This window comes from Aquila chrysaetos, chromosome 3 (genome assembly GCF_900496995.4).
Source record: "Aquila chrysaetos chrysaetos chromosome 3, bAquChr1.4, whole genome shotgun sequence".
Lineage (NCBI taxonomy): Eukaryota > Metazoa > Chordata > Aves > Accipitriformes > Accipitridae > Aquila > Aquila chrysaetos.
The window spans coordinates 1,699,875-1,723,710 of NC_044006.1; the positions used below are offsets into that span (position 1 = coordinate 1,699,875).

Here is a 23,836-nt window from a genome sequence, read left to right on the forward strand (position 1 = left end):
CTTGCTGAGCGCCCGTGGCCCTCCCAGCACTGAGCATGGGTCAACCTCAGCTTGCTGGAGCGGACCTCCAGCTTGCTGGAGCAGGAGAGGATGGTTGAATAACTGGGGATCGCCCAGCCCATGTCGGATGGGCTCTGCACCGCCAGGTTCCCTCGGCCATCGGTCGGCCAGCGCAACCAGGACCGAGGGTCCGGGGAAGGCAGGTGATGCCCCGCGCCATCCGGCAGCTCCCCAGCATGACTTCCATATCTTCCAAGATATCTCGTGAGCACCCACGCGTTGTTTTGCTCTGCCGAGGTGGTTTTGACCTGCCGGTGGCTCGCTCTGTGTTTGGGTGTTGGTGTCTTACAACCCAGCACAGGCAGGTTGGAGCGTCCCTTTGGGAGCTTTCCAGGCAGGCAACGGTTTGGGCACCGGTGCCGTTTGCAGGCGGTTTATCGGCAGCGCTAGACCCCTCCCCACTCTCCCGGCTGCTGTAGTCCGCAGTCTTCCCCGAGCCGGGTCCCCTCGTGCCAAGTTAGTTGGAATTTCTGCAGAGTGAAGTTTCTCCTCACACGGGCTCACGGATAACGTGACAGTGGGGAACTGGGGGATTGATGGTAAGTTTAATTAGTTGAAAAGGTGAAATAACTTAAGAGGATGAAAACCCCATTTGGTTTCCACTGAAGTTTCCAAAGCCCAGAGAGAGAAGAGGAACAGTTGGCAGCATGAGCTTTTTCCTGATCATTTAAATGACTGCTTTCCTTGTAAGCTGTGGCTAAGGACAAGCACATGGTAACATTTAAAGATGGATGTAGCTCCCTCCTAGGAATGACTCAGATATTTAGTCCACAGAAGACAATTTCCCCAAACACTATGAACACTACATAAAAACCCCAAGCCCACACTGTTCTCCGAGTCGGGCTTCCCTATCACCTGATGGCTGTTAAATACTTAAAACAAAAAAAACCCCACAAACCCAACAGTTTAAATAAATTGCTGAGGCACGGCCACGTGTTATGTCTGTGCCACGGGCTGACTCCGATGCCTCTCGCTGCGGCGAGGTGTGGCAATGACTCAGGATGGCAGCGGCTCCTCAAACCCACGAAACCGCCGTCGGCAGGAGCCGACTTGCTCGCCGCGAGAGCGGTTCGGACACGTTACGCTTTAACGCAACGAGGGCACCATGTGCGCTGGCCCAGCGCCGGAGGGTTTGAAAAGGGGTTAGGTAAATGATTAACGTTAGTTTAAGGAGTCAGTGGGAGTTTTTCTAGTGAGGTCATACGTAGCTGGCTCACGCCTCGACGTCGCAAGCGCGGAGAGCCGGGATTGCTAGAGGAAACCGAGGGGGAATTTTTCGAGGGGTGCAGAGGGGATGTGACCGGTGCAGACTTGTAATCCTGCTTGTCGAAACAGACTCCAGCCACCCTTGGCCCTGGGGTGGCAACCGAGTCACAAGACAGGTAAATTTACTCTTCTGCCTGCAGATTTCCCCATGGTTTTGTTTTGGTGGAGGCGATTCTTCGCTCTCTGCCCTCCTGTGTCGCTCAGCGGTTGATGGTGGACTGAGCCCTGCAGACCCTGTGGGAGAGGGCTCGGGAAGTGCTAACACAGACCGAACTCGTTTGAATTTGCCCATCGCTATTCCAAAGAGGTGCCGATTTGATCTTCTTTTGAAGCGTGCATCTTTTTTTCTTCTGATTGTAGGGTGCCCTGTGTTGCGCGCCCAGGCTTTCCCTGCTGAGACTCGTCCCTCGCTGCTGCACGTGCTATTCCTGCAGCGACCCGACGATGGGACCGAGCTCCTGCTGCGGGTGGAGAGTGCCGGCCGTGCCGGGGAAGCAGAGGTGAGACTGACAAAGTCAATCGTGTCCAAGAGCAGGAGCAGAGAGATAGCCGAAGCGTGCAGGGCAAACCAACCTGTGCTCAGCTCAGGGGTATCTATCTGAACTGGGGCGCCAGAGAATGCGACCTGAGGGGGGGGACCCCGACTCGGGCCGTGATGCTCGGGACAAAGCCATTGCCACCCGGTATCGCAGCACTGGTGGTGCTGCCGGGCCAGACGCAGACCTGCCGCGACGCAGCACCAGCTTTCGCTCACCCTGCTATTACTTTCCAGTCGTCCCTTGCTGCAGCTCTTCGTACGCATTTCTTTCTGCCTGAACCTCCCGTGGCTTTCAGGGGGTGAATTCTCAAAACAAGCAGGAGAAGCAGAAGAAGTTGCACCCCTGTTTTTTTGCAGAAAACGGTTACTGGGGTGCGCTGACCTGCTCCACGTCACCGGCGAGCACGCTGACTGCACCGGGGCGTTGAGCTCGGCCGCTCTGCCTGCAGCGGGTCTCCTCTCGCAGCACCGCGGCCGGGCTCCGGTACCACCAGCCTTGGCCACACGTGTGGGACCAGTGAGATGCTTTTCTCCCACGGGGTCTCGCTTCATTCCCCTGCCCTCGTTACTTCCCCTCCTCGGTTTATAATTTCTGTTCCCCTCTGTGTTCAAGGAGCTGCCTGAGAGTGGGATGTCTCAAAGAGCAAGCAAGAGGCGGCACAGCAGATGTGACCCGTTCCCAGCCTGGGCCGGTCGGACACAGGGGAACCGAGGGGTCAGGACCAGGCAGCCCCGCGGCGGGTCGGTGTTGGTTCGGCATGCCAGGTGAGGAGATGGACCGAGGGCTCTTGGGTGAGCGTGGCTCATAACCATTGATCTGCAGCTGGCCAGAGCTGGGTGAAACTCTGCCTCCTAATCTCTTCTCCTCATATTTCTTTTAATGACATGAGAATTTTTGCCTTGTGTCGACCAAAACCAGACTGACAAATCCTTTTAATGAAAATATGAAAACCTCAATGAAAAACAGTAATGAAAAGACAACAGTTTGGTTTCTCAGTATTATTCCTATTAAAGAAACTCAAACACTTTGGCAGCCCGACAACCCTATGAGCGTTGCCGAAGGGTCCCCGCTTCAGAGCCGCGTCCGATCTCGGGGTGCTGGAGGGTCGCTCCCCCCCACTCCTTCCCTCACTGCCCAGCTGCCTGCGTGGGTCCCCTAAGGGCCCTCCTCCCCCCTTGTAAAACATGATGAGCTTTCTAGGGTCCACATTTCAAAGGTGTTCGGAGGTCTTTGCGGTAAGCATGTGCCAATAAAGCAAACTATTGCTGCCTGCCGCTGAGTAAGGCGAGAACAGGGGCCAGTACGTTTCATCCACGATCTCCCTAAGTAGATTCAGTTATTTAGTACCCAGAAGACTTGTTCAGACAGTGCTGTAGCACTGAGTCAATAGTTAAAAAGGGAGCTAAAGAAATACTAGCGTGAAATTGTCTTTTTTAACAAAACCTTGTGGCGGTTACAGAGCACAACACTAGTTTTCACTTTTATTTCCAGTGTTTGCTTCCAAGCAAGTGTTGGGAGGAGAACAGTTATCCTTTATAGAAAAGCTTGCTTTTGCTCTGAGAGGCTTAAAAGGTCACTTACAGGAATTCATCCAGCAACCAGGGTCACAACTGAAGCAGATTTCTTCTATTTGTTCAGCCCTTGTTTGGCTCGCCCAAATTTGCTCTCCAGGTACTTAGCCTATAATGCTTAGGTCTGGGCACTGCCTCCTCTTAGCTTGAACAAAATTAGAATTTATTAATAAACCTTCTAATGCCCTTTTGCTTACATTAGTTTTCTGGGAAACATGGTCAGGAAGCTTGCAATGACTACAGCTATACTACCCTTACACAACACCCTCACTGTTGAGAACCGCAAGCACTTTATGTACTATTATCTGGGTCAGCATAAACCAGGAGTCTTCCCAAAGCAACTCTGCTTACCCTTTAAAAACAATGGCATTTTCCATCTTACACAATGTTTAGGGAGAAGGCTGGAACAGTCTGCTGTGCCTAAATGACTAAGCAGTATTGTAAATCAGAGACCTCCTATTGCTATATGTATGAGGGGGAGGATGGAGGCCGCGGTCGTTGCGTGTGCTGTCCCTTATTGCTGCTCACCCAGGGAAGAGCCTCAGGCAGCCGAAGCACGAGGTGCCAGCAGTGTCCCATGCTCGGTTTGGGGCTTTCCCAGCTGCTCTGAACATAGCAGAGCTCCAGCTGTGCCGTGACCTAGCTGTAACACAGGGGAGTGGAGCCGGCAGACTTGATCGTTTTTCTATGGAAGTGCAGGGAATGATGACGTTGCAGCTATCGCTATGAAGAAATGAGGTCAGCGAGGCTGTGCGTTGGGCAGTCTGGGTGCTGGTGCTGAGTCTCGGGCATGGGGACTTAGGGGCATTTTTGACTATGAAGCATAAGGGACTAGCTAAAGGTTTGGAGAGCTCAGATCGGCTTCGGGGATATGCTCTGATGTGCTTGTTCAGCCTCAGTCAGATTATAGAGTTTCCCTGATGCTGGTTTCTATTTCTGTCTCTGTACTTCCTTCTGTAATACTGGAGATTGGTGGGTGATTTTTTCTGGACTTCTCTCAGTCTTCCCAGAAGTTAAGACAAGGCCTATTTAGTTGGGAAACTTGGAAGATAAGAATAGGAGTGTACATTCCCCACTTCGTGACTCTGAACCTGAAAGAACAAATCAGCTCTGGCAAGATCAAACCCAAGTTCTTCTTTCACCCAGTTTCGTGTGTCGTGCACTGACATGACGTCACGCAGGAACAACCTAGCCTGTGATTCAGCAATTCTGCTTTACAGAGAGCCCCTGCCCTTTGATACAACAGTCGTACTCACGGGGAACCGTTTAATAGGTCTTTCACAGCCTGTGGCATAGACTATCCTGTGATCCTGCCGCTTCTCGTGGCATGGAGATGAGCTGTCAAAATTTCCACCACACTGAGGATGTGGGTGCAGACTTAGGAGAGCTTAATCCTTGCAGAGGACAGGGCTGGGTGGGATCAGCTGCTTCCCCCTTCCACAGGTGGCCAGCTGCCTTTTTGCTCCCACTGCTTTCATCTCCAGGGCAAAGAGCTTCTGCTAAAAGCGTGGTGTTCAATATACGTGGGTATTACGCATAGGGTCAAATGTAAAAATAAGCTTTGTTTGTGTCAGAGGAGCAAAGTCTTTCAAGAGGGCAGGATAACCCTCGGTATCTCACAGGTCATGTTGGTCCCCTGATAGAAAAGCACATCTGAATGAGCAGTGGGCTTCGGTCACAGAACGGGGGCACCCAGCAAAATCTCGGAGTGAAATACGGGGGCCGCCTGTGTATTCATTCTGTTCAAAGGGCTAGGCAGTGAGGAGGTGCTATTTGCAGTACCAGTTTCTGGGAACAATGAATTCCTTATTCCGCTTTATGACTGTCTTATAGAACCGTTTTTTCTTTTTCTGGGAGTGTGACTCAAAAAAAAAATTGCTAAAGGAAATCTACAGATGAGATGGTATGAGGCTATTTGACTTCTGAGAACTAGCAGAGGAGTTCCTGGCTATCAGCTGAACTGGAATACAAACAGAAACAACTCTGTAAGTGTCTGCTTCAGGAAAGCATTTAAGGATACACTTAATTTTACTCCAAATTTAGTTTCTCCTCAGAGCAGTGCTTATGGTTTATACTGGATACAGACATCTTAAGGCTGCACTGGATCAGAGGTCTGAATTAGCTCCTCCAAACATTCAGCGTGACATCCATTCAGCTGAAGGATGTACACTTCAAATGACGATGCTTTTACTAAATAATGCTGTGCTTGTTGTACGCCGGCAGCTGCTGGGCAATTCCCTAGCAGAGCAGCAGTGAGTGCAACAGCTGCGCGTAGCCGCTTGCTTGTGCTTCACGTCGCAGGCGCAGCTGGCAGCAGATGATTCTGTCTGTGAGGAACCAGGGTTTAAGCAGATGGGTTTAAGCGCCGGAGTCCTCCGTGGTGTGTGCTTGCTTCTGTCATGGCCACAATGGCAGGGAGCAGTTGAGAGAGGACTGGGTGACGGAAGTGTAAGCAGTGCATTTGTGGATCGTAGAAAGACAGTACCATCTATGGACATGCACAAAAAAACCATTATTACTCATGAGTTAATAGTGTTAGTAAAGATTCATCCAGCAAGGAATTTGTTTCAAGGAAAAGACACTTCATCCTGTGAGTTCCTAAGCGAATACATCTACTGCCTCATCTTCACAACTGCTTTTGATAGCATGTGACAACATGATTGCGGGAAAGGTGAGACTGCTGCAAAGACATCCTCAAAAAAGTATCCGGGGAATGTGGTATTCAAAGACACTGCTAACAACAGCGAACTTTGGAAATGTGTTTGGAATCAGCAGCTTTAAGGAAAGACAGTGCAATCGAGAAGGAATGAGGCAATTCCTGCCTCCAGAAAGTGTTTTTATGTGTTTAAAACTAAATGTCAGGCAGAATTCCACAACTGAGTTATTCACTGCAAATGTTCCTCCTCTTCTTGTTTCCACCTGACAAGCACGTAGTTTATGGAAGGAATTTAGGTAATTTTTTTTCCCAGTGATGTTGCATACCAGGCTGTCCAAGTCTCTGCCAGTCCTCAGTCATTTTCCTACCTGAGGTTCTGATTGCTTTTAGTACTGCTTTGTTTGTTTCTTTCAGCAGAAAATTTGATCAGCACTCCCTTCTGAGGTAATGGGTGTCATGGGTGAAGGCTTGTGATCAGACTGAAGTTGTGCAGATGAAGTTGTATGAGAGCAGGCGCTACTCATAGCTGGGACTATATTGTTGTGACATGGTTTTGGATATAAAAAAGCCTAAGCGTGCGTAGAGAAACTAACGGAAAGCCCCCAGGAGTTGTCATGGAAGCTGGTATCAGAGGAGCAGCAAAACAACTCTTTAAGGGATTTCAGAAGCACAAGAAACAAAACCAAAGGGCAATGTTTCAGGAAATGCCTGAGGTCCAGCAAACAAAATAGTGTTAGACACCAGGAATGTTTCATGTGGGATTTCCAACTTGTATAAAATTGCAGTGTGGAAAAAAAAAAAAAAAAAAGCAGCACCTGCTCTAGTTTCTCTGGCATCCTTTGTCCCAATGAGAGCTCGGGAGAGGGCAAAGGCTCTGCCCCCCTCTCCACTGCCTCTTATCTCCCTGGAGACAGGTTTGAGCCAAATTTTAATAGAAAACTGTGCCAAAAGGGATTTTTGAGAGGGCATCCAGCCGTGGCAGGGTCAGTTCAGCCTGTTTTTCTTGATTGCCCAAATTGCTTTTGGGAAATCTACAGACAAACACTTAGGAATAATTTCTTTCAGTCTCTGAAAATGGAACCAAGATGGAAGGCAAACTCAGTCTGCGGTGCTTTTTTTGGGAAACGCTGAGGACCATAAGCAGACCTGCAAGCAGCAGCAGAACCCACTTTCCTTTATGCATGGACACGGCTGTCTCTGGCTGCAGGTCAGTTACCATCAGATTTTTTTTTTTAATTCAAAGGGATAATGGTCAAGACCAGTGACAGTACCACTCTTTTTGCCTTTCTTAGCAGACACCTCTAGAAGTTCCCTCCTTGAACTAATACCACTTGCCAGCAGAGAAGTCCCGGGATACTGAAGGTTACCGTCAAGTACTTTAATCCAGGTTTTTAGCTGAGGGCTGTTGTAACCTTACATTTTCCAAACCCACAGTGGTACCTCATAGTTAGTTATTCACGACCACACACTTCTGGAAATCATGACTAACCCAACAGTCTCATGCCCTAAACATCATCATCAAGCTAAAATATCATAACTGAGGAGAAGCAAACTTCCAGGCTTGCAGTAAAGAAGTGCCCTTTTACTTGAGATTATCTGTAACATGTAAAGGCAGATCTTTACCTTAAATGAACTGATGGATATGCTGGATGCGTTGGTATAGAAATGATGTTATAGGATGCATCAGCAGTACAAAAGTAGGATCATAAGAAGAGACTAAAAATAGCTTGATTAGGAATAAAACAACCCTACAGTACTGGAAGGGATATTAAGTCCACTTCTTTTTATTATAGGCTGATTTCAGTTTAGCAGAGAGTAGGAAGGATGGCCGGGGGCATATATATATCCCACACCTGTCTTCTGCTTGCTTTTTCACCTTGCCCTAAAACAGATGGTACTGACCAGAGCTTTAAATAAGACGTTGGACTTAGCGCAAAGCTGTGTCTGATTTGTCCCGCTATTTCCCCTGGTTCTGTGGGACGGGATGTCATGGCGAGTGGGATAAGATCTGACATCAGCATCACTGAGAAGCAGACCATCAGGCCATTACAGCAAGGCTAACACATCACCGTTGCCTTACACTAGGATGGGATGGGATTAGGTAGTACCAGCATAAAGTGCTATAACTCAATTATTCTGTCTTTCTGTAGTTCCAAATGAAGATGAAATTGCCACCACATGGACAGCACTGTGATTCATACAGTATTCAAAAGCATTAGAAGGGAGTTTTGTTTTTTTAAGGAATGCTCTTGCCTCCCGCTGCTAGCAGCTAATAAATGTTTGTATAGCAGGGAAATTCCAGATGGGTGAGAGAAAGTTAATCTTCTGCCAATGTTCAAATAAGGTAAGCAGAATAACTACCATGATTATTAGACACTTAGCTTTATCTCAGTGTAAAGCATACTAAGGGAAAAAGCGATTACTGAGTGCAAACGATGAATCTGTTTCACCTTGGGAAGATAAAGTAGCTCTTCAGAGAAATAACTTGCTGTAAATAGGCATGGGCAAAACAGGTCCATCTCAAATGTATCAAAAATCTGAAAAACTGATTACATTTGAACTACTCAGAAACATCCTCACTTTGGTTGGATTTCTTGCAGTGGGGTCACTTGCAATGCAAAAGCATTTTAAATAAAAGTCTGTGCTTCCTGTAAGGACTTAAATAAAGCACAAGTCCAAAAAAATGGTAAGTTATTGATTAAATTACTCATCAAAATATAAAAAACTTATCAGCTACCAGCATATGATCTTAGACTATCCCAGTGCGATTTTTTTTTTAGCGGCACTTATGCATTGACTGCCATCCCTTTTCAGAATGCTATTCCATGTCAATTTGGTCGTATGCCATTGGTCTGTACTAAGGCATCATTAGCAGACTAGACCTGCTTATAGACTGAAGCTGCAATAAAACCAACTGAAGGAGGAAGTCATCAGTGTCCTTGTGTAGCCATTTATGACCATATAGAGCAGATGCAACCAAAAACCCCAGCTGACTTAGCAGCATTCCATCGTCTTTGTGCTTCATGTAAAGTAACTGCACATAGTACATGATCAGTGAGACCCAAGTCCAGGTTGTGCTTGCACAGCAAGATCTTTATCTTCCACCTGACAGCTGATCAAGCTGAATTCCTGCATTGCAGTCATGCTGCAGCATGGAGGACACACCAAAGCAATTCAACGGTTGGGTTGACTGTTTACCTGCTGGGCTTCCCCAGCACTCAGGAAATCTTTTGACAGTATCAGGTAAGTGCACTTTATCTGTAATGGTGGAAAACCCAGACTGCGAAGCTCGCTCTTAAAACAGACTTTAGGAGCCAAGCAGCTGCATCTGTGTGCCCCATCAAGTAACTCCTCTTACGACTCTAGAAGCTAACTCTGAATGATAACCAACTTTTCACTGCTGGTTTCAGAGAAATCCTCCCTGATTTTTTGTGGACATCAGAGCATGCTCATACTTACGTATCGCAGCTGATGCATCCTTCTGGGTGAAAGACTCTCCCACTCTTGAGAACTTGGAATTCTGAAGTCAAAATGTTTGCTTTAATTTGAGACCACCTGCTACTATTGTATCACAAAGCAGTCTTTGTGTCTAGAAACATGTGAGAACAGCTATGGCCTCAAGCTCAAACCTGTTTTTTCCTCCCTGGTCTCCTAGGGAATAGGGAGAGATCTGAGAAGAGTATGTGGAAAGTTTGGAAAACCCCTTGTGTCCCATTAAACAGACATTTCAAGTTACTTGACTAAAGTGTTTTGTCTCTCAGCAAGGCACTTCTGTCTACCAGTCACTGTTTCACATCTTCAGTTTAATTGTTAGCACCAATCCTGCCAATCAAAACAAGAACCAGGACCATAGAGATACCTTGAAAATACTCAGGCTTTCAGAGATGGCTAAGTGAGAGAGATTTCCCTTATAATCAATGGCCATTGGGTATCCAATACTTTTGTACACTTGAAACTCTCAGCCCTACATCACATGCAGCACCTAGAGAATGTGGAACTTCCTACAGGAGGTAAGTGATCTTCAAGGATCCTCTATATTCACAGGTCACTAGGTCTAAAGGAGCCTAATGAGATCTGTGGTATCTGAGTTAGATCTATTGCAGTTTAATTCTTCTGGGATATGGCCTTGACATTGGCACCATTCAAATTCAAAAACTTGGGTACTGTGTTATACAACCTTTTCTAACAAAAGCAAGTAATTGAAAGGGATCTCATATCTTATCTGACAGTTTTCCTAGCCTTATCCTATCCTAGTGTTACTGAGAAGTAAGATTCTGCTTTCCAGTATGCAATTATTTCAGCTGCCCTCACGCTTTGACCCAAATGTGAAGGAATGAATTATGTTCTCACATTAAAAAAAAAAAAAATCTGCAACGAGTTGCATACAGAAAATTTAGCAGAAAGTTCTTTGACAGATGCCAAATAACACATCTTTAAACAAATAGCACTGTGTAACTTGCTCAAATAGAGCTTGAATAATATCCCCTTAGTTGTGTGAGCAAACAGCACAGAATGGTCACCAGTGCCAGGAGCAACTAAAACGTGCAAAGAGCAACACCCACTGCCAAACCACTGTAAAATACATGTAAAAAAGAGATATTCAGAGAAATGTTAGCGATACATCAGCAGAATTACTAGCTGGGTAGGCTACATAAGAAGTGAGTGCTATTTGACTTTGCAAGCTGGCTTTCTGTTCTTTATTACATTTCAAAAAACTAGAGGGCTAAGTACCGTTTTTTCTGAACATCAGTTGTTTCAGCAAGAGAAGTTCAAAGAAGTAGGAAGCTTTATTGCATACTGATTTCTCCCTGCCTAGAGGTTCAGCTTTCGGCCTAGAAAGATCACAGAGAGGGCCTCAATTCATTCCAGTTACAGAAGATACCAATTATTCTTACAATTAAAGAGAATGCACAAAAAAGATTGGCAGTCAAAGCAAGGCAGTGCTTCTGGAGTTCATGTCCTATTAAGAATACCCATTTTAAACAGTATACCATTGTGCAGTTGCTGGCTTCCATATCTGCATTTACCACAGGTAAAAGTTACAAATCAACGTGCTGACTGAAAATTGAGTTATAATCAACGCTGTCTCTCCCCATTATACAAACAGCAGCATATCAGGGCCAGTAACACCACCTATAGTAACCATGGGGCTGGAGCAGCAAGGTATCTTCTCGGTTAGAAGGGACAGCCATTCCCCAGGCTCTCCCTCCCCTTTCATTTTCACCTACACGGTTCCTTCAGGAGTTCCTTCATGTCACTGGCCTCTAGCCTCTTAGACTAACAAATCAAGAATCACAAAGTAATACAGTAGAAAATTAAGTCCTTTGCATCTGCAACAATGTGTAGATTGCCACTCTGTCTATGCTCTCAGGCCAACAGCTTAATACTTAATGTAAGAGATTCCCACCCCCCACCCAGTTGGAATCCTTTGCTCAAGTTTTTTAGACACAGAAAGAGAATGTTTGTCTCCAAACTTAGGAAAGAATCAGGTGTAATAGGAATCCAGTGGACCACCTTCTTAAAAGGGAACACAAAACTGTGTGGAAAGAGACTGTCTGCTCCTTGGCTGGCTTGCAATTTCTTACGTGATGTCCTTCTTTCTTGGGGGCCGGTGAATATTCCTCACCACGCATTTCACCATCCATTCAATTCCCTCGTTCACTCCTTTGCTAAGGAAATAAGACAAGTAGACAAGATTAAAAAAAAAACAAAAAAAAACATCCAAGAACAAAACTATGGCTCACGTAGTCCCTAACTGAGCCCTTACAAGAGCAAGTGAAGAGTTCTGCCCTGCAGTTATTTATTGGCATTACCATGTTAGTTTCTCATACACACAAGCAACGGTGATCTGATTTCTTTTAACTCAGTATGTAAACTCCATCCTTTATTTTTCTGGTGTCTGTACTAGTCTACATCCAATTTAGTTAGTCATCAACTCTGTGGAAACCTTGGGATGAACAAGCATCAAACAAAAACCACCTGACAGCTGGTTTGAGGTTATTTTGCTACAAGCCTCAGGCTAGTTGTATCAGATCTTCCAATCCTGGCTCCAGCTTGCTGTAATCATCTGTGCTGGGGCTGCCAAGCAAGTCACCAACTCACTAGTCTGCACAGCTTCCCAGCCAGGACTTCCACAATTTATTTATTTTTTTTTTAGTGCAAACTCAAACTGAAATTTTGAAAGGAAATTCCACACAGATCAAAACTAGAAGTGTTTGTACAAAACCCACAACAATTGAAAAGGTTGCATTTCATAAGATTATTATCTAATACTTCTCTTCCAGTCAGTGCTTAACCATTGTTCTTGTTATTGTGGTCATTCATCTGCTTAATGGCATTTGATTCTTAGCAATGCAGACAAGAGATTTTTCTCATGGTTTAAGCAGCTTTTCTTATCCTTTGCAGGAGCTTGTATAAGACAGATTTCTTGCTAGATTAAAAGAAAAAAAAGAAGAAATCTCAAAGCTCTGGATTCAGCACAGGCAGTAATTCAGAGAGGAGTATTTCTAGCCATCTGGAACAGTACTTTTGACTTATGCCAAATAGCACTTTTTACCCAAAGAACTGAAAGCATAACCAAAGTATTGCAAGACTCAATGTGCAATAGTAATACTAAGATCCCAAGAATCTAGTGGGTTGGTCAAGGTCACGGCATGCAGCTCTGTGGCATGCAGCTGCATAGGTCTGAAGAAGAATCAGTCTCCCAAATTTTGGTCTGTTGTAGTCACAGTGTCTTAAACCACAGGCATCCCCAGTGTAATATAACAATCTCCAAGAGTGTTCTTATCTATATAACAAAACACGTCTGCATGCCAAAAAATATGAAAGCAAGAGCATAATTACTCCACCAACAATGGAACACCACTCATTTCTCTGGCAGTGTCATAAACAGCTATATTTTCAACTGACTTCTTACATAAAAGCCAGGAGCTGCAGCAAGCCAATGATGAAGATAATTGTGTATGGAGAAGGGATGATAAAGGACAAGAATCAACAGCTCTGTGTGACTTCAAGTCCTGTTGCTCTCAGCCAGTAGTACATTTTCATTGTGTTTCATCGGCAGGATTTACAGATGAAGTTACTGACCTGGCGCAAGTCCAAAGTTCACAAACAAGTATCTGTCACTGCTGGGAAGGAAGCAGCTCCCTTTTAGGGGTTACTAAATTCTATAGTACTGCTCTGCTTGTGTGACACCCTGCAGCAGTTCAGTTAACCAAAACGCCATCCATTCTCATACTTACCCAGTAAGAGCAGAGCAGGCTTGTGTCAGGCAGTCTCTCTTCCCAATTTTGTTAATGCAGTCACTAAATGCTGTCTTGATGTCAGGTATTGACAGACAAGTCTGCAAGGGAAACCAAAGAAGAGCTTGCTTTCTATGCTACAAGAGATGGTGACCTTCTTCCAAAATGAATCCTACCACATCCACAGTTCTGCTTCGGGCATGATGGCACAACGCTGTTAGGTTAAACCCCCTCACCCACTAACACAGCAAATTCATTTCTTTACATTCCAAAAAAAATTAACATATTCTTTTTTCACCAAAGAGAATGCTATTTTCAGACAGTATACACACACTGCCACACCTCCCTGATCCACAAGATGTACGCTTCTAAGCAAATAAAGTGATGAACATAAGTACAACCTGCACACCCTTGGGATACTCCTTCCAACCTGCCACAACCATCAAACACAGGTTCTGTCTACCAGAACACTACAAAAGCGCATCTATTTACAAAGCCTTTTGAAACTGTATACCTGCCAGAATCCCAGACAAGTCAGTTCCTGTAGCTGACTCTTTGCCAATGGCCTGGATGATGTCTCCCTGTATGCACACTCTCAGAAAATGGCTTGGAAGTGATTGTTCCTAAATTCTCAGCACATTCCTTGACGTTAAAGGCATGGCCAACCTGGACTTGTTGGTTTGCATTTTGCATGCAGGAGAAAATGCTGACAGCACTGAGTGCAGCATGTTTTCTGATGCCCAGTGTCACCTTGCTCTTGATCACCATCAGGTCTTGCACTTCTGTAAGGCTGCTAGGAGATTGCTGGGAAGTGGTTTTCAAATACACAAATGCATAAGCCCCCCAGTAAACCAGTGGATTACTTTCCTGACATAAATCACAGTGTTACCACAGAAATTTTCCTCTTAGAGTTACAAACACAACAAAAGCAAACCTGCCCTACTGAAGTCTAGACTTGCACCTTCCTCCCTGAACACAGGAAGCACGAACAAGAAGAATCACCAGCCTTTAAATCCTTTTCTGATCTCAGTGCTCACTTTTTCCTCAGAAAGCCTTGGACAAGCCATTTAAGCACCTTAGCTGGCCACAAGCCCAGCTTTCTTCCTCTCTCTGCAAAGACATTTTGAACCTTCAGTGAGGCTCAAGCACATGTTTTGGGCAAGTGTTTACTCAAATGCCAAATCAGACCCTTGTGAGTCTTGAGGATTAGTCCAAGCGTATGTACACTTTGAAAGAACAGACTACCTGCAAACAGGAATTCAGTCTTCTACAAGTCTGGGCCTTGACTTAGCAGAAAGATGGAAATTCTTGATACCAGCTATCCATTTTGCAAAATACTGGTTCTGGAGAAATTAAACATCGGAAACTACTGTGGGGATGACCATGAGACAAATAAGCAGTTTTCAGTCCTTATAAATAAGAAGGGTTCTTAAGAAATGGCTTGAAAGGAGTTTAATGACACCCGATTCACCCAGTGCCCTTGAATTCAGACTTGTGATTTTCCACTGTGAAGGGCCTAGAATCCATTAGTTGTGCAACTTTGATGACTGTACTTTCTTATGACCTAAGTTGCATTTCAAACTTGCAGTTTCAATCAATGAGCTGGAAACTGTATCCAGAAGTGTTACTAACTTCATTGCACCAAATTTCTGCCAAATAAAAACCCTGCAATTCATAAAGATGAGCTGTCATCCACAGGATAAACAGTTAAATAACTTTTAAAAAAATCAAGTACTAACTTTAGAGGGAGTCAGACTGGACTTGGGAGTTGGAAGTCATACCAGTAGGTCTGGAAGACAGGCAAGAGATTACCACCAAACAACCACTCTCTACAAGTTTGTAAAAGATGCTACTTTAGTTTTGGTATGACATTCACCACCAAATATGAAAGGCAGGTCCAACTTGCCTCTTGATTTAAGCCAAAGCTCTAGACAAGTCAAGTACCCAACAACTGGGAAGGACGAAGAGCTGCATGTCAGTAATCTGAGCTATTTTTCATGTCATTACTTTTTTTCAGTAAATGAGACTTGGCAGCAGGAAAGTTAAATCCCAAGGCAGCTGAAACTGAGCAAACGTTTCTTGAAATACACTTTCAGCTTACCACAGCTTAATATCATATTATAATAATTTCTCCTTTTCTGAATGATGATACATTTTTAAAACTTTTTAAAATAAAACTGAGAAAAAGTGTTCAAGGTAGGAAGTAACAGCGCAGACCACAGTCATGCTGTCCTTTATTTCTACTTGCACAGGCCTGTGCGAAGCAATCAGGCAATGGACTTCCCAAAAGCTGTCAGCAGATCAGGACACCTGCACATATCTAGTGGCACAGAGAATCCACCTCCTTCACCTTGCCCATCTTTGAGGCCTTTGAGAAACCCACTTTTCCCAGTGCAGTTTACAACTGCTGTAGTCATTTTTTCCCCCAGCTTAATCCATTATAATCACTTCCCTTTCTCACCCTGTGGTATAATCGTGGCCTGCCCTAACTTCCACAAAGCTGTCCAGCCATTGCTCTCCATAGAAATCTGCATCAGAAAGAGTTTTGCTTCTGAGGAGACTTTGCACCATTTACATTGTTTACAGTAGGACATCACTGCACCACAACACTACACTTATTTTGAGGAACATCTTTTCCCCCTTGGGATGAAGTACTGTAACACAGCAGAGGGGATAACACCACTGAACTATCAATTCAGAGAAGCCTTGTTTTAGTGTTCAAGGGGAAGCCGTGAACTGGAATCATGTCTTACAGTAGAGGATGAGGCAGATTACCCATCACTTCAACTAGGAGCATTTGAGCTTCTCGTGCTTGGAGAAAATGTCAGCTGCGGCTTCTGAGTTCCCCTCTTTTCCACCTCCCTATCTACATTACAAAATATTTGTTTACAGATGTGTTTTGTTTCTCAACTGAAACCACATAAACCAAGAGCAAACTAGGGAAGCTAGATTTGTGATCACATAAACAGTGTAACATTACAATAATAAAATCCACAGATGACCTTTCTGGAGTGATGTTATCTACCATACGTTTCAGAGGAAACTCACACAACTTGACGAATCATATTTCTATCTCAACTTCCCCAAAAGAATGCACTGTGAACCACCTTTTCATGAAGGCTTTTCACCGCATAGTCTAGCCAGGACTGACCTGCCTCCACAACCAAATTCCTTTTATGAACGGTTCAGAACGGCATTACCCAAATTAAGACTCAGGAACGGTACACCTAGAAATATATCAAGCAGCAAGGCTCCATTTCTGGAGCCACCTATAGAAAAGCATGAATGGCTGTTTTAGGCAAAAAAGAGTTGCATTGTAGAGTCTTTATCCATTCGCCAAATCCAATGCAGGAAAGACGATGCTGCTGCTTGGTCTCATATCAGGATAAAACCTGAAGTATAGGCTCTTCAGCCACCTCAGGAGTAATCAGTCAGCAGAATGGAACTATAATAGAAACACCAGAAAGGTGGATAGCCTAAGTAAAACTATTTAATAAAAAGTCTAACCAACCTGACCTATGTTCTGGGCTATCTTTTTTTTACAAGCTTATTTTAAATTAAAACTTAAGCTTGTTTAAATTAACACAAGCTTATTTAAATGAAAAATAATTTTACAGGGAAGCTGCGGTATTTCTTAAGTTGGAAATTAGAATGGCCATCATGCAGAAGGCCTATTTCCTAACAACTGTGTGGAAAACAGATAACACTGAGTCTTCAAATATATGCTGCTACTCACCATGACCCCTCTCATTTTCCAAAGACACTAGGAGGCTTTCCAACATTCTGGAGATTTCAAATTAGATTTCCAAAATTTATCTTAAGATTAGGAAGACAAAACTTCCTCCCAAAGACATCATACAATACCCAGTTATTTTCATATGCTATTTTTTCAGCTCAGTTTTTCTAGTATTTTTAATAGCATTCCAAAATGAGCCATTCTATTCTCAAGTTTCAACAGTTTGTTGTAAATCTTGGAAATATATACCTTTTATAAACCTTTAAACAGCTGCATTCACATCAAAACAGCAAATATAAATTCTTATTTTGCAGCTTTTTCTGCAGTAAACAGTAGGTAAGCCAAACTGCCTATATTTTCAAAAGTGGCATTCTGACTTGAAAGGGAGTCCACATGAATTATTATATATTAGACATTTATTTCCCCTACAAAGCAATAGTTCCTTTAAGAAACAAAACAAACTCCCTCCCACAACACACATTTGACCCAATCTTTTAATTAATTACAAAATGACCAGTTTTTGAAGCCCCTGCTAAACACAGAGCATTCTCCTGGTACAAAAAAAAATAAAAAAAAAAATCATATACAGTATTGTCACAATACTAGAATTGGTTTTGCAGTCTATGATTGTATTTCGTCTCCTGATATGGCCAAACACCACCCATGCTTGGCAGCGCTGAGCGGATGCAATTTACCCTAGAGTAGTGGTGCCTATTAACGGCGGAATTCTTTTCTACAAGTAATTTAGCATCAGGGCCAAAAATTCTTAGTTTATGCAATTTCAGGCATTTCAGGCATTGAGTCAGAACTTTTGTTAGCTTATTGTGAGGAATGTAAACTTTGGGGGAAAAAAAAAAAGAAGATCTGTGCCAGATGTACTACTTCTGATATCTTTCACCGCAAGCCTTCTGCTGGCCTTTAAAGATGTAATCATTATGAATTATCTCTCATCTGCAAACACCAGCAAGGTTAAGATACCACTTATCCTCCTTTACCATGATCCACATAAATGACAGAGGGATGCCAGTGAGAATTCCCCACTACAATTATATGTCTGGGGATCCAGAGTAGAAAAATCTCTACCAATGATAATCCTGTAATGTTCAATTTTCTTCCAGAAGTCTTCAAGTCTGCTAGATCAGTGGAAGAGAAACAGGCCTTGTAGTTTTCTAAACCTTGCTTAAATGAACCTGAATAATTACTGAAAAATAAGCTATAGTCCCTTTAATGTTTTGTTAATAGCATGATGTCTCTTTGCTCTGTGTCCATATCCAAGACCAAACTCTAGGACTAGACTTCCAAATATACAATTTAGGTATTTCTTAAAAACAGGTATACCTCCAGTCGGTATAGGTTTGCTAATCTCTTGTCACAGTTCTACAACTGCATAAAGGCATTAAATCTGTGGGCTGGTCTTGGACCCTCCAGAAGATGCAAGGAGTCAGTCATAGTTTTTATGTTTAAAGCCTGTTCCAAATACCTCTTTCTAGTCATATGAAGAAGTCCACTTGTTCAATCATTTTTCTTTAGCCTGGCTAGGGTGCCAGAAGAGCTGGCGTTTGCAGTATGCCCATAACAAAATATCCACAAGGAAAATCGGAACAGCTTTCCAGGTCACTGCATAAAGTTTATTTCTCAATAGCTAAAGGCAAGAGCACAGACTGCTCCCTGCTGTAAAGCTGTAGTGTTGCATGGAAACATGAAAGTTAATATTCTGGTTTCCACACAGAAAAGACAGTGAATTTCCCCACATACCAGAGATCACAGAAAAGTCAGGACCATAAATCAGGAGTTCTGTCTCAATCTCATGCTGCCTTTAACTACATTTCTTTTATTTCTATGACTAGATAATCTTATGGTCATCCAAAAATACCTGTTGTGTTGTACACATGAAATGTAACCAAATCCTCCTTTAAAGCCAAAGTGATTTCTGTGGAAGTCTCAAGTATTTCCCACAAGTACACTCACTGAGATAGGTGTAAAGTCCAGGGGAAGAAGCTGGGAAGTATTTGCATACTTTGAAACAGATACCCAACACAGCTGCCAGGGCTGGTACTGCAAATTCTACTGAAAGTCTCTGGCTCCATCTAGAGATTAATCACCCGAACTGCAGTACTGGAATTCCAGGTACAATGCATGGAAAGGAGGAAAACATGGAAAATACCACGACCGCCTTAGGCATTCTCTTCCCTTTTTTCCCTGCCGGGGGAGATGAGGACTGCCCTGGATGCATCACCTAAACAGTCACACCGTAGTGCCCACTAACTTGTCAAATACAAGAGTTTTGCAGTTCTAGATATGCTAGAAAGAATTCAAATTATACTATCAAGAAAAAGCATTCCTTGCAATTCACTGCTATCATTGATGGAATGCTCTAGGACAAACAGAATGTTTCATTGACTAGATCTTACCCAGTTATGGGAAAAGGATGATATTGCTTCACATATATCTGTTGTGCTATTCCCATGTAACAGTAAGGCAGTTTAAACAAAGTGCACTAAACATTTTTTTTTCTGAATAAACAGGAAAAAACAGTATCAAGATACCAAGTCACAGTACAAGAAAGACGCACCATAGCTATGTAGTCTGTTCTGTTTACATAAAAAGTTGAAAACAGCTGAGCTGGACGTGCCTGTAGTAAGCTCATTTATGCCACTGGAAAAGGGTTGGAGGAGAAAGGAAAAAAATTAAAAATAATTCAAAGCAATTATTTCCAGCAGTGGGAAAGCGTGATAGGATCAGTCCAAGAATGTGAAACAAATTTAACATGAACGCAGAGCTCACCTTTCCAGGGCTTATTTGCTCACTTAAGAAGTAAATCTGCAATAATCTTACCTCTACATCCTGCTTGTTAGCTAACACCAGAATGGGAACCCCTTCCAGAGCTTCGCTGGTAATCATCTTCTCTATAAAGCACAGAAACAAAACCAGAGGTTTAGCCAGTTCTGGAAGAAAAAGTTGTGCAAATGCCTGACACAGACTATCTGGACATAGGGGATGAAGCAAGAGGCTCCTTCTTGCATTACAGTTTCATTTGATACAACCTTTCAGGTCCATTTTCTTCACAGGACTTTTTTCCAGATCAAACTCCAAACTTCATTGTGATCAACAAGCACATTACTGAGAATTAATGAGGTGATAAATACAGAATAAGGAATAAAAATTTCAGTATCATCAGGATAAGCACAGAAAGAGATTCAAGGTCATTACAGGCAACAAAAGTGAGTCCTGTGCTACACACAAGACAGACTTCAACAAAAAAGTGCAAAAGCACTACAGATGTGTCATCAACAGGCCGCACAACTTACTTCAAGGACACAGGAACAGACATGACAGTAATGAGAGAACCATGCCACAATACATCATGAAATCACAGTACAGGTAAAACACAAGGTACTCACCAAAAGCTCTTTTAGATTCTGAGAGCCTCTCCTCATCAGTGGAGTCAATAACATAGATCACTCCATGAGATTCAGCATAATACTGCGAGGATAACACAGATATTAGTGTATCTACCCACTAGGACCATTTCTTCCTCTTCCTGATTTTTTTTTTTTTTTAAATTTGGTAAAATTTTGATATACTTGGAAAAGATCAACCAGTTAGAGCCAGCTGTTTCTACAGTATGTGGCTGGAGAGAAGAATGGTGGCACACAGAATGCGTTGCCTGTTCTGTTTGCAGGCTTACTGAATACAACAGGTGAAAAAGCTTATCTGTCCCCCCAAAAAGCTTATCTCTACTGGCATAACCCTCAGATAATTACCAGGGTCGGTAACTGCTGTCTGTAAACGATAATGCAAATCATTATCTTTGCTAATCTTGCACAGATATAGTTCAGTCTCTGGACAACTGCTGATGCTAAATACTAGGGTTACCAATAAGCCTGTATGATTACTAAATGATCATACTGCTTCAGTTCTAAAAGAGACAAAAGTATTTCCAAGAGAAAAAAAAAAGTCTCCAACCTTGTCCCAAAGAGACTGCAGTTCCTCCTGCCCACCAAGATCCCAGAACATTAGCCGAGTTTTGCCAACATCAATAGTACCAACTAGAAGGAAAGAAGAAAAGACAATCCAAAGAAAACTAAAGGTGTTCTCTAAAGCACAAACACCTGCACACCCCCCTAAGAAATCTGGGGTAGAACAGTCTTCTAGAGGAACAAATCACATGCAGTGGCTACTTTTAACAACAGAACAATATCTTTGCAAAGAGTGACCACTAATATCAGATAGAGTCATGTCAGTGCAAATAATACCAGAATCAGGCCAACGAATGAACTCCAGTGAAATTTAGTTTAAACTCTGAGCATAGCACTGAAATGGGATACTTGTTTTTTTAAGACTTCAGGGGTTTTGCCTCATAAGCTAAGAAAGCTTATTTTATTCTCTTACAAAAAGACATGGGGAGTTGGGAGATACGATCTCTACTTCCAGGAACTATTTTGCCCTTGTCAATTCTTAAATATTTCAAACAAGAACCAGTTGTTGTCTAACTGTGCAGGAAAGCTGAAAAAATTCCAAACATATTTACTTACTGTTTAAGCCTACAGTGGTTGTGATTTTGGACAAACTCATCCCTTTGTAGTTCTTGTTAAATCGAGTTTTGGTTTGTTCAAGGAAGGTCTGAAAAGGAACAAGAAAAAGTATTTACTCTCAAATATTTTACTGACTGGGGTAATCCTAACCCAAACCTGCCTTTTCATTTCTGCAGAATCCTGCTCCAACAGATACTGTCCTACCTAACCTTGGAACAAACCACTCTTCTTGTTCCCTATTTTAGCAAGGAAAGAAGGGATCTCAGGTGATTACGGGATTACCAAAGCCTCAGCTACATCCCTGAAAGCTTATGCTAAATTTAAGTAAGAGGGAAAAGTTGATTTTTTGGTGTGACATCACTAAAATAACTCACAATACAGCCGAAGAAAGACTGACCCGTCTGTTGGAACTTTTATCTTTGGAGGACGTTTAGAATTGCACGTGTCCTCCACGCAATTGGTAATAAACAGCACTTACGGTTTTACCAGCATTGTCCAAACCAAGGATCAAGACGCAGTACTCATCCCTCTGGAACATGTATTTATAGAGCCCAGACAGGAGAGTATACATCCTGCTCCTGCAACAAGTACCAGGAAATCATTAACAAACAGGTCATTTTCAAAAGTCTCATTCCACAACACAAGTTTTTCCCTAACACCAGATAAATGAATGACGTTATTCCTTTATGAGTAACTCACATTTAGGCAATCCCAGGACAAAGCACAGATCCCAGGGAGATCATGCAAATAGCTCAAGATCAAATTTTCAAATGCATACAAGTGGGGGATGATCTTCCAAAGAGCTTAACCTCTGTTTCTGCACGTAGTGCCCAGCATCCACTGCAAACTCAACCCTCATTTCAAAACTATCCTGTCTGTTTTGGGGCTTAAAGGAGAGCTAAAGAAGAGCTTGAACGTCTTCTGTGGTACATGTAAGACCCACAGAAAGTGAAGTCAACTTCATACAAATACAGAGAATAGGTATTTTAAGCAAGAATGTGGAGGCCAGTCCCCCCTTTCTTGTTCCTAATCCATGTTAACAGTATCATGGGATCTTTAATGGTTGAACTGGGTGCAGTGTATCTTAAAGGAGCACAAAAACCCCTACTTATCTTAATTTATGTCTTATCCACCAACAGTCTTCTGTTATGGTATCCACCATATAAGTATTTTGTCATCTTACAATGCCACGAAGACAAGACAAGTAAGTTAACTAGCCAAAAAGCACAAGACTAAGAATCAAAGTGACACCAACACTTGCAGAAGCCCGCATGTTTTTTGTTCTTGGATTTGCACAAGGCAGAGTAGATCTAAGATGCAGGAAGTATTGCTACCAACTGCTACAGCTGACTCACATAACATTGCAACCACTCTCCTGTTTAAACACAGACAAAGGGAACCGCAAGGCAAAGACTTTGAGAGGCAACTGCCTTTGAGCAAGCGTGCAGATAAATAATCACTTTGAAGTCAAACAACATTGCCTAAAGGGAAAAAAAAAAAAAGGAAAAAAACCAAGGTGTTCCAGACCAGAAGTAAGGCTGGGGTACTCAGAGTGACGACAGGGCACCTCAGGGTGCAGGGGCCTTATTTACCCCCCACATGTACCCGCCGAGCGAGGGGGGACACTTCATCTCCAGCTGTGCAAGAGGGGCAGGCTCACGCCGCCCCCCGGGAAGGCAGCGAGGCCGCAGGCTGGGGACAAACCCCCCCCTCTCCGGCCCGCTCCCCTTTCGGGCCAACAAACGACCCTAGGCGTGCCCAGCTACCGGCCCGCTCCCCCTAGATGCGGGAAATTGCGTCCCCCTCCTCCTTTCCCTGTCACAGCCTGACAGGGCAGAAGGGACAAACCGACCCTCACCGCCATTTCCCTCCTCACGGCCCGGGGCCGGGGCCAGGGCCAGGTCCCGGGCCGGCGGCCCTTCGCAGGCCCTCCTCCAAACCCAGCCGTGCCTTGCGAGCACCCACCGCTGCTCTTGCCGTCTCCCGAGCGCGGAAGGCGAAGGACAGTACCCAAAACCCGCGGCCCCTCACCGGGAACCGGAGATACCTCCCGCCACACAGCTGCTTTAACGCTTCCCATCGGCGCCGGCCGCCGGCGCCGTCCCTCGCTCGGCACTCTGGGAAACGTAGTTCTCGCGCCGCTGCGGGGGCCGTGCGGGAGCTGCTGTGCGGACTACAACTCCCAGAATGCTTAGCGCCGCGGACGGCCAGGAGGCGCCGAGTGCGCAAGCG

At 43.9% G+C, this 23,836-nt stretch overlaps 2 protein-coding genes across 4 annotated transcripts; one reads left to right on the top strand and one right to left on the bottom strand.

Annotated features, from left to right (window-relative positions):
* The first annotated feature begins 1,061 nt into the window (after positions 1-1,061).
* On the top strand, positions 1,062-8,497 carry LOC115339455. The gene is made up of 4 exons (XM_041122120.1): positions 1,062-1,190; positions 1,269-1,826; positions 2,478-2,579; positions 8,243-8,497. Exons 1-4 carry the CDS (start codon positions 1,062-1,064, stop codon positions 8,309-8,311), a joined length of 858 nt encoding a protein of 285 aa, XP_040978054.1. The 3' UTR covers positions 8,312-8,497.
* Positions 8,498-10,860: 2,363 nt separating this feature from the next.
* On the bottom strand, positions 10,861-23,742 carry ARFRP1 (ADP ribosylation factor related protein 1). 3 transcript variants are annotated; one of them, XM_030009775.2, is made up of 8 exons: positions 23,636-23,742; positions 22,083-22,182; positions 21,605-21,692; positions 21,036-21,118; positions 20,471-20,552; positions 19,905-19,975; positions 13,334-13,434; positions 10,861-11,761 (listed from the first exon to the last, which is right to left on the bottom strand). In XM_030009775.2, the coding sequence occupies exons 2-8, from the start codon at positions 22,173-22,175 to the stop codon at positions 11,674-11,676; spliced, it is 606 nt and encodes a 201-aa protein (XP_029865635.1). In that variant the 5' UTR covers positions 22,176-22,182; positions 23,636-23,742; the 3' UTR covers positions 10,861-11,673. The 3 variants fall into 3 exon arrangements, with proteins under 3 accessions (XP_029865635.1, XP_029865634.1, XP_040978496.1); XM_030009774.2 differs by having other exon boundaries at positions 23,570-23,722; XM_041122562.1 differs by lacking the exon at positions 22,083-22,182 and having other exon boundaries at positions 23,570-23,723.
* Positions 23,743-23,836: the final 94 nt, after the last annotated feature.